This window comes from Aaosphaeria arxii, assembly GCF_010015735.1.
Source record: "Aaosphaeria arxii CBS 175.79 unplaced genomic scaffold BU24scaffold_2, whole genome shotgun sequence".
Taxonomy (NCBI): domain Eukaryota; kingdom Fungi; phylum Ascomycota; class Dothideomycetes; order Pleosporales; genus Aaosphaeria; species Aaosphaeria arxii.
Window position 1 is genome coordinate 4,728,865 of NW_022983475.1, and position 13,818 is coordinate 4,742,682.

Below are 13,818 nucleotides of genomic sequence, written 5' to 3' on the forward strand. Positions count from 1 at the left end.
AGGTAGAGCATCGATTAGCAAAAAGTAGCGGGAGTCCGGCAGTCAGCGGGAGGAGGCCGATTTCCGTTGACAACGATTGGCTTCAGGTGGATATGGAGCGGAATTTACGACTCGGATATCAGCACGATCGTAAATAGCGGCGGCAGCGGCATATTGCGGAAGCATTCTGTGCATATTCCAATAATGCCTATGTAAAGCGTGGATGCAGCTCGGCTCTTTATTTTGAGTAATCATGGAAAATGTGAGATTCAACATATTCTACACGAGGTCTTGACGTCATGCGCTATGACTAAGCCATGGAACGATAAACGAAGGACTCAGCCCTGAGGAGCACAATGCCGGTTCGCTCTAGAAGTACAAGAGCTCTCCTTCGTTTAGTGACTTCGGTCAGGCAGCTATTAGATTGATAAAGTAGAACTGCCGCGATGGTGGAACTCCTGCTCTGTGTACCCTTTAAGAGGTGGGATGACATCCACGCCGATATGCATCAATGATCACCACCACAGAAAAAATCACGGGAAAGACGTGATCAAGCCTAAGATCTATGTACGGGCAACAAAACAAAACAGCCCTGGGTCAGTTAATACCTCGTAATTGGCTATGGATGTTCTGGTGTACGTCTAGACACCGAACGTCCTGGCGATCTAACAGAAACAACTGGTATTTGTGATTAGAACAGAAGTCTACACGAAGTCAGGCAAAACCAGTTTTATGCATTCAGGTATCTATCGCAAATGAACGTCATCCAGAAATACGTCCCTTCAAGCGACTGCGCAGTCCCCTTCCTCGATCTCAACATACGCGAATGTATAAGCCGATTGGACTGGGATTGAAATCTTGAAAGTAGTTCACAGAGAGATTTCCAGTAGAACACACTCCATAACCCACAGTCTTGCCAGCAGGACAAGCAGTAGTGAAAACATGATACTGGGCCCCTTCTGACAAAGGCTGGATTTTTATCACATCGGTGATGCCCGGTTTGGTGGACCAAGATGTTTCATGATCCATCGGCTTGTCCAGAGCGGCGAACACGAGGCCACCGCTACCCTTTAGCTCATAGGAACTGGTTTGGAGTTTCTCATGCTCCGGTAGAAAAAATATGACGGAGCAGGTCTTGCCGGAGAAACGTGTATGGACGTCGAAATTGAAGCCTGTGCACAGATCTGGTGCCTTGATTGTTCCATTGAGATGATTTCCAAACTTTTCATGTGGTTTACTTCTGTCTATAGGGACAATCAAATGTGGAAATTCGAAAGCACCTTCGAGATCCACAGGACACCTTTTCCGATTTGCCTTGGGCGACGGTGTTGGTGTGGAAGATGTTATACTTGCACTCGTTGAAGTTTTAGACCTAGACGTAACCGTAGATGAAATGCTCGTAGACTGTATGGCCGTGGATGAAATACTCGTCGACTGGATGGAAGTAGCGTTGACCGAGCAAGTATCGTGGATTTGAATTTCCGATGAATACAGATTGATAGGAACACACTTCCGCTGGCCCGGTGCGGGTTTGGCGTAAATGTTCCACTCTCCGTGGTCGTTGACAGGGCATGCCTAGAACTCCTGACTGTTTTGGTATGTGAATCCGCCGTTGCAATCGAAAGCAAAGCCGGAAGTTGCTAAACGAATTCTTGTCAGAAGGAATGGGACTAAGAGCTTGTGAAAAGCTTACGTGGAACCCCTTCATCGCATTGCCACTGAGTGGTAGCAGGTGTTAGGATGCAACCTCGCCCATGCTCGTCCCAGACACTGCCGTTCACGATATGGTATGTGCCGAGGGTGCGTCCACCTCCTATTCGATTCTGCCCATCATCTAGTTGTTTGATTTGACCCTTGATCGATGGTGGATTGCCGGGCAGAGGAAGAGCCTGAAGTGTCCACTTAGCGTGGGGGTATGTATTATGGAGAAAGATGAAACGATCTCCGGCTACACACAGCCCGAAGCTGAAGACGGCGAGAACAGATTTCATGATGAAGTATGACAACGATAATAATCAAGTGTCGTGACCAACAAAACCCCCTATTAAGTAGAAGAATGGGTCCCGCGGAAGTAATTTTGAATAGTAAGTATTGGAGAGTAAGTGTCCAAAACACAAGACGACAAATGCTACATTGTAGTTCTTGCAATGGCCCAGCAACGCGTAGCTAGAAGGAGCCTTCGGATATAGCAACGATAATGTAGATAGGTTGGCAAGAACGCGACAAATAGTCTTGATCGAGGAAAGAGCCCCTGGTTATCATCATAGGTGATGCGTATACCCGCTACCTAAGAAAACCTGATGTTAACTAGCGAACGCGTAATAAAATTCATTGTGTCTAGAATTTGAGCTCTCAACTTGTATACACATGACACAATTTGATAAAGTAACAGTGAGCTCTGAAAGGAAACAATCCCAAGATGCCATAGCTCTCTGCTTGCCATCGTCTATCAACACGGAGCAGACTATATAAATCCAGTCTTCTGTTAGATGCCGTGCTGTCTCATCATCTCCTGCTGAAACGATTGCATGATCAGTAATCGTAGATGATCATTCTCTTCTGGGTATACAGGTTGGGAAAGAAAATACCTACGGCATGTACCAATTGAGTCGTTCAATCAATCGAGATTGGGCGCGCCACATAACTTTAGCCACGTCCCTGTCAGTTAGATAGTCTGGATTTGGCTCGCGAAGCTCATGAAACTAGTTGACACTCCCAAGGATGCCGACAACAGCTCTCTCGGTATTTAATGGTATGCATGAATCTCATCCGAGAGGAGATCCTAAAGGGTGCAATGAAATACTGCTCATTATCTGATTGAGCATCGTCGACAAGTATTGTCGACAGTGATATCGATTTAGCTATGATGCTTGCGTTTCGGAGGGTAGTTTGATAGGCTCTTCGTACCCAGTACTCAAAATACCTTACCACGTACTTAATCTTTCGAGGTGCATGAATTGACCCTCGCGATTTCGAGTGGGGAAAGATCCACTCCAGACCCGGAGGAGAGTCCTAACCCAGATTCGAACAGCAGAGGTAAAAGTTGGAACACACGATTGGCGTGGGACAAGACCAAGGTTTTCTTTTGCTAGTTAGTCAGTCTTCATCGCAACACCCACAGAGAAGAGAAGTCAAAAGGCATGTCGCTCGCATAGGTCAGCAGACGCGCAAGTGTCATTTTCTTCTTGGCCGATGTCAGATCTGGCTGGCTTGCATCATCGAGCCCTGCAAAGGTACAAGGTTACTGCATTCTGAGAGAAGTCGCGTAATGTCGTTGAGAGTGGGTGAGTGCAGATCGAACAGGTAACGTTCCACGTACACGCACCGTAGCGCAACATAGTAACGAGTGCGGTGCAGGATGCAAGCCACATCACTGTGTCCAGGGTCATCTTGATGAGGGGCAGTCAATCTGCACTGCACCGAAGCCATGTTGATAATCATGAGCTGAAGACCGTCAATTATACGAATTCGCAGCTGGCAAACGCCCACGGTGACAGCCTCCGACAAGTTGGTACATGGAAACTGGGAAATTGCATGATTGAATGATTCCACCAATGGCTTCAGCTGCATCGAGAACAATTGACGGGGTCGTGTTTCAGTCCTTTTGCCTTCGCCTAGAGTCGCATAAGAGATCGTTAAGCTAACGCCCGCTGTCAAAAGGAAAAAGAAAGTCATGAACTTTACCGTTCTCGTCAGCTCTTGCAGCTGCAAGGGCCGCGCCCGTTAACGATCCCTGAGTGGGGGTTGTCTGAAGCATCCCCAGGGAGGACAAATATATCAGGGCATGCGATTGACATTCTCCGATGTAATGTCTATGAATTCAAAAGAGAAAATAAAACTCAGCCACTGATTAGATGGATAGATAGAAGAGAGCATGGTCGCTTTTCGTGTGACTAGGCCTGTCTATTAACCGAGCTGTCATACCATTAAGTGTTGGATGTGAACAACGTCGAAGCGGGCGATGCTGAAAAGAAAATACAATAGTTAGCCAATTATTCAGCCCAACACGGATCTTGAAAAAATCAACCGTGGACCACGAGTCGAGGTCACATGCAAATACATTGTTTTAGGACACGATCTCTACTGTATTCGTAGTAATGGGTTTTTGCATGCATGTGCAACTTGCAAAATGTGGTCAGCCAGCGTGGAGGTGTGCAAAGGTCGTAGAAGGACTGAAGAGCGAGGTCTATCCCTGCGAAATCGATGGCCCTATGCCCAGTGATTCCACTCCAATTCTATGTACCGTTGTGGACTGTTCACGTTCTTTGAGAAGGTATTGCATCTGTTCCCTGTCTACGTATCTGAGCGATTGGCGACTCGTTCCGATCGGTACCACCACATACGAGATTGTAGCGCGGAATGTCCAAACCTGTGGGTCGCTTTGTGCTACTGAATTACGAGGTATTTCTCGTTCCATAGAGATCAAGGTCGGACTGGCGACGGAATGCGTTGTTCGTATGGTGTCGTTGGTAGCAAAATCCGTCTGATTGCAAGTGTGGTGTTGTGTCAAATACTCCGTCTGAGTCTGTCATAGTCAAACATCATACACTGTCGTATTGACAAGTTTTCCAAGTCCTTTCCAGCAAATGAGAACGTACTGCGTACAAAAGCACCGAATCAATTTGCCCTGACGAAAAGCTTTGCACTACATCTTACGAGGTAAGCGAGGGTGGTACACCTTGGTGTGACCTCTCACGTTTTCGCGACCATGTTGCACAAATCAATCTAAAGAAGCATGATTTTCAATAATGAGATTGCAAAATCTCCACTATTTTCCCAAGTCGAATAATACCCACGGCTCTGGATCCTCATGATGAACAAATTATGCTCGCCGCATTTCCTCGGCCTTTCCATCTCCCATGTCAACTAAGTATATGGAATCATAGTCCGCAGATTGTATTTGCGCCAGTGGGGTAACACGCTTTTCGACAATTGCTGCACTAATATCGCATAGATCTTCAAATCGAGCAACCATGTCTCCTTCACACATGACTCGTTGGCCAGGCATATTCCTTTTGCAGCGATAAGACAAACTCACCCCTTCAAACGACAACGTCCACGCCGAGCTTTGTCAAAATCGAATATCTTTCAGAAATCCCTGTCTTGTATATGCACCTATCCTAGAAAGAGAAGCACCTGCATGAGGAGTGAACAAACTCATCCTCGATACGCTGCAAAAGCTTACACAAAAACAAAATGCACGCTCTATTCGAGTTACGCAGACATGCGGAGATTGCTCTTCTATCACAACAATCCCAGCAGTGTTCCCATTCCGAAATCGGCATATTCCACCCAAACACTGCCCGTACTGTCGTAAATCACTTATAGAGATCAGAGCACTCTGCATCATGTAACGGCTTCGTGCATCCGAAACATGTGTGTTTCTTTTTACAATACCCAGGAAGTCCAATTGTAATCAAGATCTCGAGGCAACTACCCGCTCCGAACATATCCCTCGAACACTCGTAGGGCATTCCAAATGATGAAAGAATCGGTTTCATGCACTTATAGCAGGCATCCCCCAGCTTCAAAGTTTTCACCTTTGGTATCTACACGCTATTATATCCACTTGATCGCGCAGTACTAATACAGTCTCACTTTCCTACAATGCCTGGAGGCATACACCCACCTTTGGCAGTGATATTGAGTTGGCCGACTCCAAACTATGTCAACCCAACCACGCGACCGAAGACAGTACTCATCACTGCCTGTATATTTGGACCTTTGACGACACTATTGCTGCTCGCCCGGCTATGGGTGAGGATGCGGATACAACGCAATGTAGGATGGGATGATTGGCTGATGCTGGCTGCGATCGTGAGTGTCTTTGTCTCTCCATGTTTGGCACGCAAGTATTGAGACATACAGGTACCTATCATAGCCTTGACCGTGATATTCCCTTTAGGTTCGTAATTCCCATCTACGCGCATGTTGGCATAAAAACTGATAACCCGCCAGTTACCGAAGTGTACGGGTTCAATAAGCACGTTTGGGACGTCGATCCACGAGTCTTTCCAACGCAACGCAAGTACGTTCTAGTCATAGAAGTAGTGTTCTGCGTCGCGTCAGGCCTGATCAAGATATCGATACTTCTCTTCTACCGGCGCCTCTCCACCAACGCCGTCTCGAAGACCTTGATCTGGTCCCTCAGAATCAGCATTGGCTTCATCGCCAGCTACTCCGTCGCTTTCACCATCGTCCCAATCTTCATCTGCAATCCAGTATCCGCCTTCTGGGACCAGGTGAATCACGCCAAGATCGCGAAGGGATACAAATACACATGCCTAAACGAAGGCGCCGATGTCTTCGCCGCCGGTGTGATTGCCGCAGCACAAGACCTCATCACAGCGATCCTCCCAACCTTCATCTACTGGAAACTCCAAATGCCATTCCGACAAAAGGTGTTGCTGTTCTGTATCTTCGCGATAGGATACGGCGTCGTTGCACTGTCTGCGCTTCGCGCCTACGCCTCGTGGCGCATCTTCTTCAGCACGTACGACGTCACTTGGGTGGCGGGCGACAATTGGCTGTGGACCATGCTGGAACTGCACATCGGAGCAATGTGCGCGAACGCCCCTGCGCTGAAGGTGTTCTTCACGAGGTTCCTTCAGCTCGACAGGCTTGGTTCGCGATCGAAATCGCGCTCGACCGCGTCCAAGCAGAACAGTGGGAAGAGCAGCAACCAGTACCGTGGGAAGTCGGGCGGGAAGATTTTTGATATGTTTGGGAGCTCGAAGAATAGTGGCTATCTTTCGGAACCGCATACGGATGTTTCGGTCGATATGCATGGCGGTGTTCAGAGGAGCAGGGGACAGGATGAGAGACCCCGGTCTACGACTGACACAATTGACATCTTCCTCGGTCGGCGGGAGGACGATGTAGAGTTGGGGAGTATGAAGTCGTTTGTGACGCGGGAGGAGGATTTACAGGCTCTGCCGCCTTTCCCTTCGCGAGCCGCGAGGAATTATCCCGAAGGGGGAGCAGGAATGTGAAAGCTCAGAGTATGCAAAATATCCGTTTCATCAAGCTTTGGAGCCTCGTTTACTTTTCTGTTTTTGATACCAAGTGCCACCACGAAAGATTCGTAACGATCGTTTAGTAATGATATTCCATCTAACGCTCCATCTTCATATTTGGTTGCTACTTTGATCTCATGATTAGTGGTTTATTCATCTAATTTTTGTTTATAACCTTCAATGTTGCGTAAATATCCACTTAGGATGAGAATCATCACCAAGTGGACCGAAATGGGTGAATGAGAAGAGACACAGCATCTTGGTACACGAAACGATTCAAAGAAAGACCGGAAAGGTCAGATTTCTAAATTGCGAAGAATAGATCTGTACTGAAAAGAAAAATTGAAAAGGTAACAGTGAACAAAGAGATAGTTGTGGCAGGATGTGACCCCGCTCTCGTGAAGATACGGTTGAAGAAATTCTCCAACTTGCGCGCCGGGCACTGTATCTAGCCAACGGGAACAAGGTCGTACGGGAGCCACACCATAACGATTGCAAAACAAAAGACAAGTGAATGACAAACAACAGAGAACAATCTGAATGATAGAAATCGAGCGAACCAATAGGAAAATCTGGAGGACGCAAAGGTCCAACCCGAAGAACCACATAGGGTTTAGAAGATGTACAGCATGGCCGAAGCTACTTATCCATGCGTTAGAAAACCGTTCGAAACATCGTACGACGAGTAAAGATCATTCTCTTACCAGCATTTGCAGCGTTCTCCTCACCCTCCTCATCCGCCGAATATGCCACAGTCGACAATGGCAATGTGGCGATGTGTCGGGGCACCCCAATGTACACCGGGCGCCTCTCTCTGACAAGGAAGTCGAGAATATTGTGGATATGCCAAGCGGCGGTTGCAGGATTATCAATGACGGTGACGGCACCGAATGTTAAGTTCGGAGGCGTGTATGGCATTCTGTTTGGGGATTAGCTAAGGTTCATGTTGGTTATGTATCTATGGAAGAACTTACGCTGATCCATGAGCATTGCCATGTTCGACTATGAATACAGCTGGTCCATCGCCAATGTAATGAGCAGCCCACGTGCAGCATGAAGAAAGGTCATTGTAATCGGAGGACGTTACAAATGCAGGTATCTCGGGGAACTCAGGGAGAGAGGTGACTTGATCCATAATCTCGTACTGAATTCCGTTGCGGTTAAGTGTTCCAGTGAAAGGAGGTACTGTGTCTGTGAGGATTATGATCATTTTGCTAAAAGAATCATACCTTGTCTTGGACCAAATGCTCGTCTTACGCCGATATCGCGCAGGCTGTTGAAAATGAGATTTTCGATGGTGTTTGACATGATGACCGCGATTCTCTTGTGTCTCGTTGCAGTGGTGTGTTTAAGGATCGTGAAGTTGATTAGTGCGGTCGATTCCATTCAGTTGTTCGATATTGTCATGATATATACTCTGTTCCAACACCCTACGATATTCAACTTGACTGAAGCCATGATACCTCACGGACTTGGCCGTTGCCTCTTCCTGTATGCAAAGGGGCCAAGTAAAAGGGTGTATATGGATCCAGCCAACTTCCCCGTTGAACAGGATCATAGACATAATTTGGAAGGCCTCATTTTTGGTTCCATGATACATATGCCCATGCGCCAAATGAGGCACTGTAGATGCGAATTCTGCCAACTCAATTGCGAGATGATTGCCGCCGACATGGTTCGTTGCATAGCAGAGCGGGGGAGACATCGAATCGGGAAGTGGGATAGGTTGAAAATGCCTACTGTTAGACCATATTGCATAGCTGAGTCTCTGAGGTGTCTGTGGTATGAGCATAGGAAAGCCTCGAAGATTGCGAGCTGAAGACCGGAGGAGAGAAAGAATATCTATGTCCGAGACTCCTGTGTTCTGACTGTCATGAAGTTGAGTCCGGAGACTGGCGCGATACAGACGACCAGCTGTATCTGGACTGGCCAATTGGATTGATGTTTCAGGCATTCATGAAGATAGCTGTGTGGGTTGAGGCAAACGCTTCATTAGAAAAATTTGGAATTCCTGAAATTCAAATGAGCGTTCCGAGACAGTTCGCGCTAGATTTACTATTTGATATAATGGATGAGATGTTCTTGAGGCTGTTTACCCGACACAGTGGACTCGGGTACCTGACATAAGCTTTCGGCGGCAAGGTAAGGTAATTGTGGCGGTGCTACGGCTCAGCCCAGGATCGTTCGCGAAATCATGACAATTACTCAAATATTCATGCTAAGCATCGCATTTAACATCCTGTTTTCAGAGTTCTGTGTCGGTCTCATCCGAATATTTGGTAGTTTAGCCTTCAGCATGGTGGTCGGCAAGGCTCTTTTTCTGCGCAGGCAGCCATCGATATCAAGTAACGGTTTAGCATCACGATTGGCAAAGGAAGCTGGTGGAGTGTGGCATATTCATTAATTCAAGATATTCTGATCCCCAACTCCTTATTAAGACGGTCTTCCGTCCATCCCAAGGGTATCATTGCTCCTGTCGTGACATCGCGATCGTTGTCAATCTGTCCTCTCTGATCCGTCAGGATTGCCAGCCAGGCTTCTGTTGGACTCGCCTTCTTAGTTTAACTTCTTGTTGCCGACCTTCACGGTGTTTCCCTGGTTGCGCTGGTACTGCAAGAAACCGAAGAAAGCGGCGCCGAGGACGAGCAGGATGACCACGTTTCCTTGAGACCAAGATTAGTACATTGTGTTTTGAAGCGATTGGTATGGAGACTTACCAAGCACAAAGGAAGCGATGCCTCCAGCGAGGTCGATGAGACCTTTAAAGAACTCGACGAAGACGTTGATTACGCTGGAGAAGAAGTTCAGTGCGAAGTTGAGGGTGTGCTGAACGAGATGGGCAGCAGTCTCGATGAAGGAGTAGACGACCTCAATCAGAGACTTGACGAGGTCAGAGAGAGCAGAGACGATCGATGACATGGTTGAGGTTTGTAGGTGAGTGTTCTGTGCTTATTCGAGTGCGTGGTGTGTGTTGTTAGATGTGAGGGAGCGTCAGTTGTACTCGCGTGTAATAGTGGTAGGATGGAATGTCAAGAACAGGACGGGCGAGGTGTCTTTATGAAGCTAGCCGGCGACAGAGCGAGGATAAGGATGATGTCGCTACTACCTCACTGGATATTCCGAGTACAAGATGCGCAAAACCAGGGCTTTGTTTGTCTGGATCACATCCCCCAGTCGCAGATCGCGAATGGTAATGAATGATTGGGCGGTTGAATGAGGTGGCTGTAGGGAGGAGTGACGTAGCCTTGGTAGAATACCTCGATCTTGATTTTAGCTCCCGCTTTGCTTATTTGTTTGTCGGGTACGAAGTGCGGAGTACCTGCACATTACTGTGTACGGGTAGATAGGAAGATGGGGATTGGGTGGAATGAGTGAATTGGGTGAATGGACAGAAGGAATGCGTATGTTGTGGTATGGCAGGCGTAAATTGCATACTGAATCAACAACGTCATCGTCTTCGGCCCTTCGTCATCGGTCTTGGCACATAGACGCCACAAAAGCCCAATTGCTGTGAGGTACCAGCCACAATTCGGCTTCAATTTCCCCACTCTCCGCATTCCTCACCCATCACCAATTCGCCCACCATGTCTGGTATGCTCAATAAGTACCTTGAGAAGGGCAAGGCAAAGTTGAAGGAAATTCAACAGAGCCAAGCAAGTTCAGGACAAGGCCACTCAAGCCAAGGCTACCCAGGTCAAGGTTACACAGGACAACAACAACAGCACCACCAACCGTATCCTCAACAACCCTACCAACAGCAGTCGTACAACGCTCCACCGCCGAATCAATATCAACAATACCCTCCACCTCCTCAGAATCAACAATGGGGTCCTCCTCCAGGTCCTCCGCCTAACCAATGGGGTCCTCCCCCTAATCAATGGGGTTCACAACCTCCCCCACAGCAACAAGCCTTCTCTCCACCACCTCAACAAGCCTTCTCACCTCCTCCCAACCAACCTTTCTCTCCTCCAGTTCCACAGAACAGCAAACCCCAGTCACAGCCTCCTCCCGTTCCGGGGAATCGACCGGGAGCTCCTCCCATCCCTAACAATCGACCGAGCTCTCAAGCTCCACCTCCGCAAACGCAATTGCAGCCGTATTGGCAACCGTCCTTCGATGCATCCACCCCCGTCTCCCATCACTTCCGCCACGAACTCGGTGACCATGGCTGGGGTAACAACGAAAAACAAAATTACGTCGACTCGCCGGCGAACTCTTTCCACCACGACAACCGATTGATCGTTCGCGCCCTCGTTCAGAATGGAAGCTACACAAGTGCGCGTTTGACATCGCATCAGACACTCTCAAGGTCTAAGGGGTACTTGACAGTTACGGTTGTCTCCCCAGTCGCGGAAGGTATTTGGCCTGCCTTCTGGATGCTGCCAAAGGATCCATTCCAATGGCCGAACGATGGAGAGGTTGATATATTCGAGAGCTGGAACGGAGACTCTGTGAATCATTCATGCCTACACTGGGGCCATTTCAACGGCGAGGATTGGAATAAACACCGCGTTCTCGAGACCAAGCTACCCGAGATGGGCAGACAGCCACACACTATGGGATTCGCTTGGATAGAAGAAGAGGGTATCCCGGATTGGCGCGGCCGGATGATATGGTACATCGACGGACGCCCCGTTATGAAGGGCAATATTCCTCCGGGCACGAGGAGAATGGAAGAGTTCCGCATTTTGATCAACATCGCCATGGGCGGAAACGTCTGCCAGGGCAAGCTGCCAGCAGATGGCTACTATGACTTTGTAATCAGTGACTTGAAAATGTGCGAGGAGCCTGTAGGTGGTTGGGGAGAATTCGAGCGGGTTTGGATCCACACTCCGGAGGGCAAGACCATGTAATGGGATCAGCCAAGCATATCGTCTATGGTCGAATGCCCACCCATAGGCGTTTCCCCAACCCGAATATGACAGACATGACCTGGGCTATTACGGCGTTTTGCATTAACCTGTATCTCAATGATACTTAGAGAAGATTTCACAAGTCCATTTATAACGCATTGCTACTTGCATTACCTATAGAGGTCCGTATTAGTGCATCAAATCGTAGCAATGCTTCTTGCATACAAGAATAATGATAACAACTAATGAGATCCAATAATTCTCTTCAAGATTTGATATGGGAACGTATTTTGTCAATTGTTTCACCTTGGTATACTCCGTACATTAAATTATACAGTGAGGTATCAAATTTGATACCTGCTGTTTGCAGTTCAAAGCGTTCCACAACGACGTTTAGTGGCAGCTGTTAGAAACAGTAGCACTCAGCAGCCTCCTTCAACATATAACATAGGAAGCCTCCAATCTAACCTTCAAGACGAATCATCAGAAGAACCATCGGAGGAACCATCAGGGGAGTAATTAGGATAAAACCGTCTCGGATCCATGCCAACGCGACGCATATCCATGAGCTTTTGCCGATGCTCATCCCGCCCACACCAGGAATGGTACCATGTGGGCTCTCCATGTTTAATTCTGCAGTTCTCATCCCACTTTCCATTGACAGCCATTGACTTCTTCCAGTAGTCTTCCTCAGCGTCCTTTCGGTTATGATTCGACCGATCCATGCAGTCGAGACACAGACGTCGAAGTAACCGTTGACCCTCTGGACAGCACTTTGGACAGTCAAGTCCCAACGCTTAGTGCAGAAACTGCAAGCCTCTGCTGGATCGAGTTTGAAATCGTCTAGAAGCTTCAGCATCCGTGCGATCGAGTTGGAAAGAACGCTTTTCTCAAGTGGATCGACCCTGACGCGAGACAGCTCTTCAAGATATTGTCCTACGACTGCACGGTATTGCTTGCACGTGCAGTCATAGCGACCTCTGGTCAGGATGTCGTCGGAGGCGTTGCAGAGTCCTTGGCCAAGGATAGTCTTGAGACGTCCGCGAGCAGCGTTCAAGGGGCCTGTGGATGAAGTCAGTATTACGCACGGATCATAAGACTTAACAGAGGGATACTCACCCACAAAGTCCTTCGGAGACAAGTGATGATACTTAGACGTGAACCCAGGTGGGCGAACCTCTCTGATATGCCCTATGCTATTGTACGCAAGCCATTTTGTGGTCTCGGCAAATCCTTCGGCGTGGTCCAATACAAGGCACGGGAAAGGAAGTGTCTTGACGTATGCGACAAAGTTGTACGGGAACTCTTCGCCGTCGTTTGAGTTGTTGTTACTCAGGCGAACATGGTGCCTGTACCATTTTTTAAAGAAGTCTCCCAGCACCTCGCCATCAAAGTTGTTCTTGTCGCCGACGCAGGCAAGGTGCCAGATAGTCCTGACGGAGATGTCGGAGAGTTGGTTGGGCTGCTGCAGCTCCTTTCTCTCCGCGTCGCCTTCTGCGTGCAAATGGCGAAACCAGACGTTCAAAGCCTCAGGGTCGTCGTCTTCCAAGGTAATTCCCGGAGAAGACTGGTCCCCGAGATGAGTGTAACGAAGGAGATTCTTGAAGTACTGCGACTTCGCGACCATGGTCTCTCTTTTAAGCGTGTAGATGGCCTGGTCATCGCCTTTGCGAATGCTCTTTACCTCAAGATCACCATCTGGACTGATCTCAAAGGTTAAGATCTTGTCAGTCATTGCGCTTGGCGTGTTATTGCGACTTCACGCTGCGCTACTTGTTGGATTATTTGAAGAAACGGCGGAGGTCAGAGGAGGATGGGTATCTATTGGAATTTCGCGCTGCGCTGCTTGTTGGGTGCTTGAAAAAACGGCGAAGATGAGAGGAGGATAGGTATTTATCGGAAATCGCGTTGCCCTAGTACTTCTAGAGAAGGTAAAGGAAAGAGTAGAGGCAAGTAGAGGCAAGAGGAGA

The 13,818-nt window shown here is 48.1% G+C and overlaps 8 protein-coding genes across 8 annotated transcripts; 2 read left to right on the forward strand and 6 right to left on the reverse strand.

The window, feature by feature from the left end:
* Positions 1-579: 579 nt before the first annotated feature.
* Positions 580-1,970, reverse strand: BU24DRAFT_448532 (uncharacterized protein; the record flags this gene model as incomplete). The annotated part of the gene is made up of 3 exons (XM_033530891.1): positions 580-836; positions 877-1,529; positions 1,673-1,970. 3 exons carry the CDS (start codon positions 1,968-1,970, stop codon positions 762-764), a joined length of 1,026 nt encoding a protein of 341 aa, XP_033388538.1. The 3' UTR covers positions 580-761.
* A 1,160-nt stretch (positions 1,971-3,130) lies between these two features.
* BU24DRAFT_135374 (uncharacterized protein) lies at positions 3,131-3,825 on the reverse strand. Its single transcript, XM_033521068.1, has one exon. It carries the CDS (start codon positions 3,652-3,654, stop codon positions 3,175-3,177), a length of 480 nt encoding a protein of 159 aa, XP_033388539.1. The 5' UTR covers positions 3,655-3,825; the 3' UTR covers positions 3,131-3,174.
* Positions 3,826-5,500: 1,675 nt separating this feature from the next.
* Positions 5,501-7,098, forward strand: BU24DRAFT_477348 (uncharacterized protein). The gene is made up of 3 exons (XM_033532976.1): positions 5,501-5,796; positions 5,848-5,884; positions 5,938-7,098. Exons 1-3 carry the CDS (start codon positions 5,587-5,589, stop codon positions 6,969-6,971), a joined length of 1,281 nt encoding a protein of 426 aa, XP_033388540.1. The 5' UTR covers positions 5,501-5,586; the 3' UTR covers positions 6,972-7,098.
* A 510-nt stretch (positions 7,099-7,608) lies between these two features.
* On the reverse strand, positions 7,609-8,303 carry BU24DRAFT_459807 (uncharacterized protein; the record flags this gene model as incomplete). Its single annotated transcript, XM_033531758.1, has 4 exons — positions 7,609-7,634; positions 7,700-7,914; positions 7,970-8,180; positions 8,225-8,303. The coding sequence occupies 4 exons, from the start codon at positions 8,301-8,303 to the stop codon at positions 7,609-7,611; spliced, it is 531 nt and encodes a 176-aa protein (XP_033388541.1).
* Positions 8,127-9,035, reverse strand: BU24DRAFT_419775 (uncharacterized protein). The gene is made up of 2 exons (XM_033527301.1): positions 8,225-9,035; positions 8,127-8,180 (listed from the first exon to the last, which is right to left on the reverse strand). Exon 1 carries the CDS (start codon positions 8,947-8,949, stop codon positions 8,344-8,346), a length of 606 nt encoding a protein of 201 aa, XP_033388542.1. The 5' UTR covers positions 8,950-9,035; the 3' UTR covers positions 8,127-8,180; positions 8,225-8,343.
* Positions 9,036-9,390: 355 nt separating this feature from the next.
* On the reverse strand, positions 9,391-10,359 carry BU24DRAFT_490011 (uncharacterized protein). The gene is made up of 2 exons (XM_033533678.1): positions 9,713-10,359; positions 9,391-9,658 (listed from the first exon to the last, which is right to left on the reverse strand). The coding sequence occupies exons 1-2, from the start codon at positions 9,912-9,914 to the stop codon at positions 9,552-9,554; spliced, it is 309 nt and encodes a 102-aa protein (XP_033388543.1). The 5' UTR covers positions 9,915-10,359; the 3' UTR covers positions 9,391-9,551.
* Positions 10,360-10,534: 175 nt separating this feature from the next.
* BU24DRAFT_419777 (glycoside hydrolase family 16 protein) lies at positions 10,535-12,098 on the forward strand. Its single transcript, XM_033527302.1, has one exon. It carries the CDS (start codon positions 10,580-10,582, stop codon positions 11,846-11,848), a length of 1,269 nt encoding a protein of 422 aa, XP_033388544.1. The 5' UTR covers positions 10,535-10,579; the 3' UTR covers positions 11,849-12,098.
* Positions 12,099-12,256: 158 nt separating this feature from the next.
* Positions 12,257-13,583, reverse strand: BU24DRAFT_448535 (uncharacterized protein; the record flags this gene model as incomplete). The annotated part of the gene is made up of 2 exons (XM_033530892.1): positions 12,257-12,910; positions 12,968-13,583. 2 exons carry the CDS (start codon positions 13,581-13,583, stop codon positions 12,312-12,314), a joined length of 1,215 nt encoding a protein of 404 aa, XP_033388545.1. The 3' UTR covers positions 12,257-12,311.
* Positions 13,584-13,818: the final 235 nt, after the last annotated feature.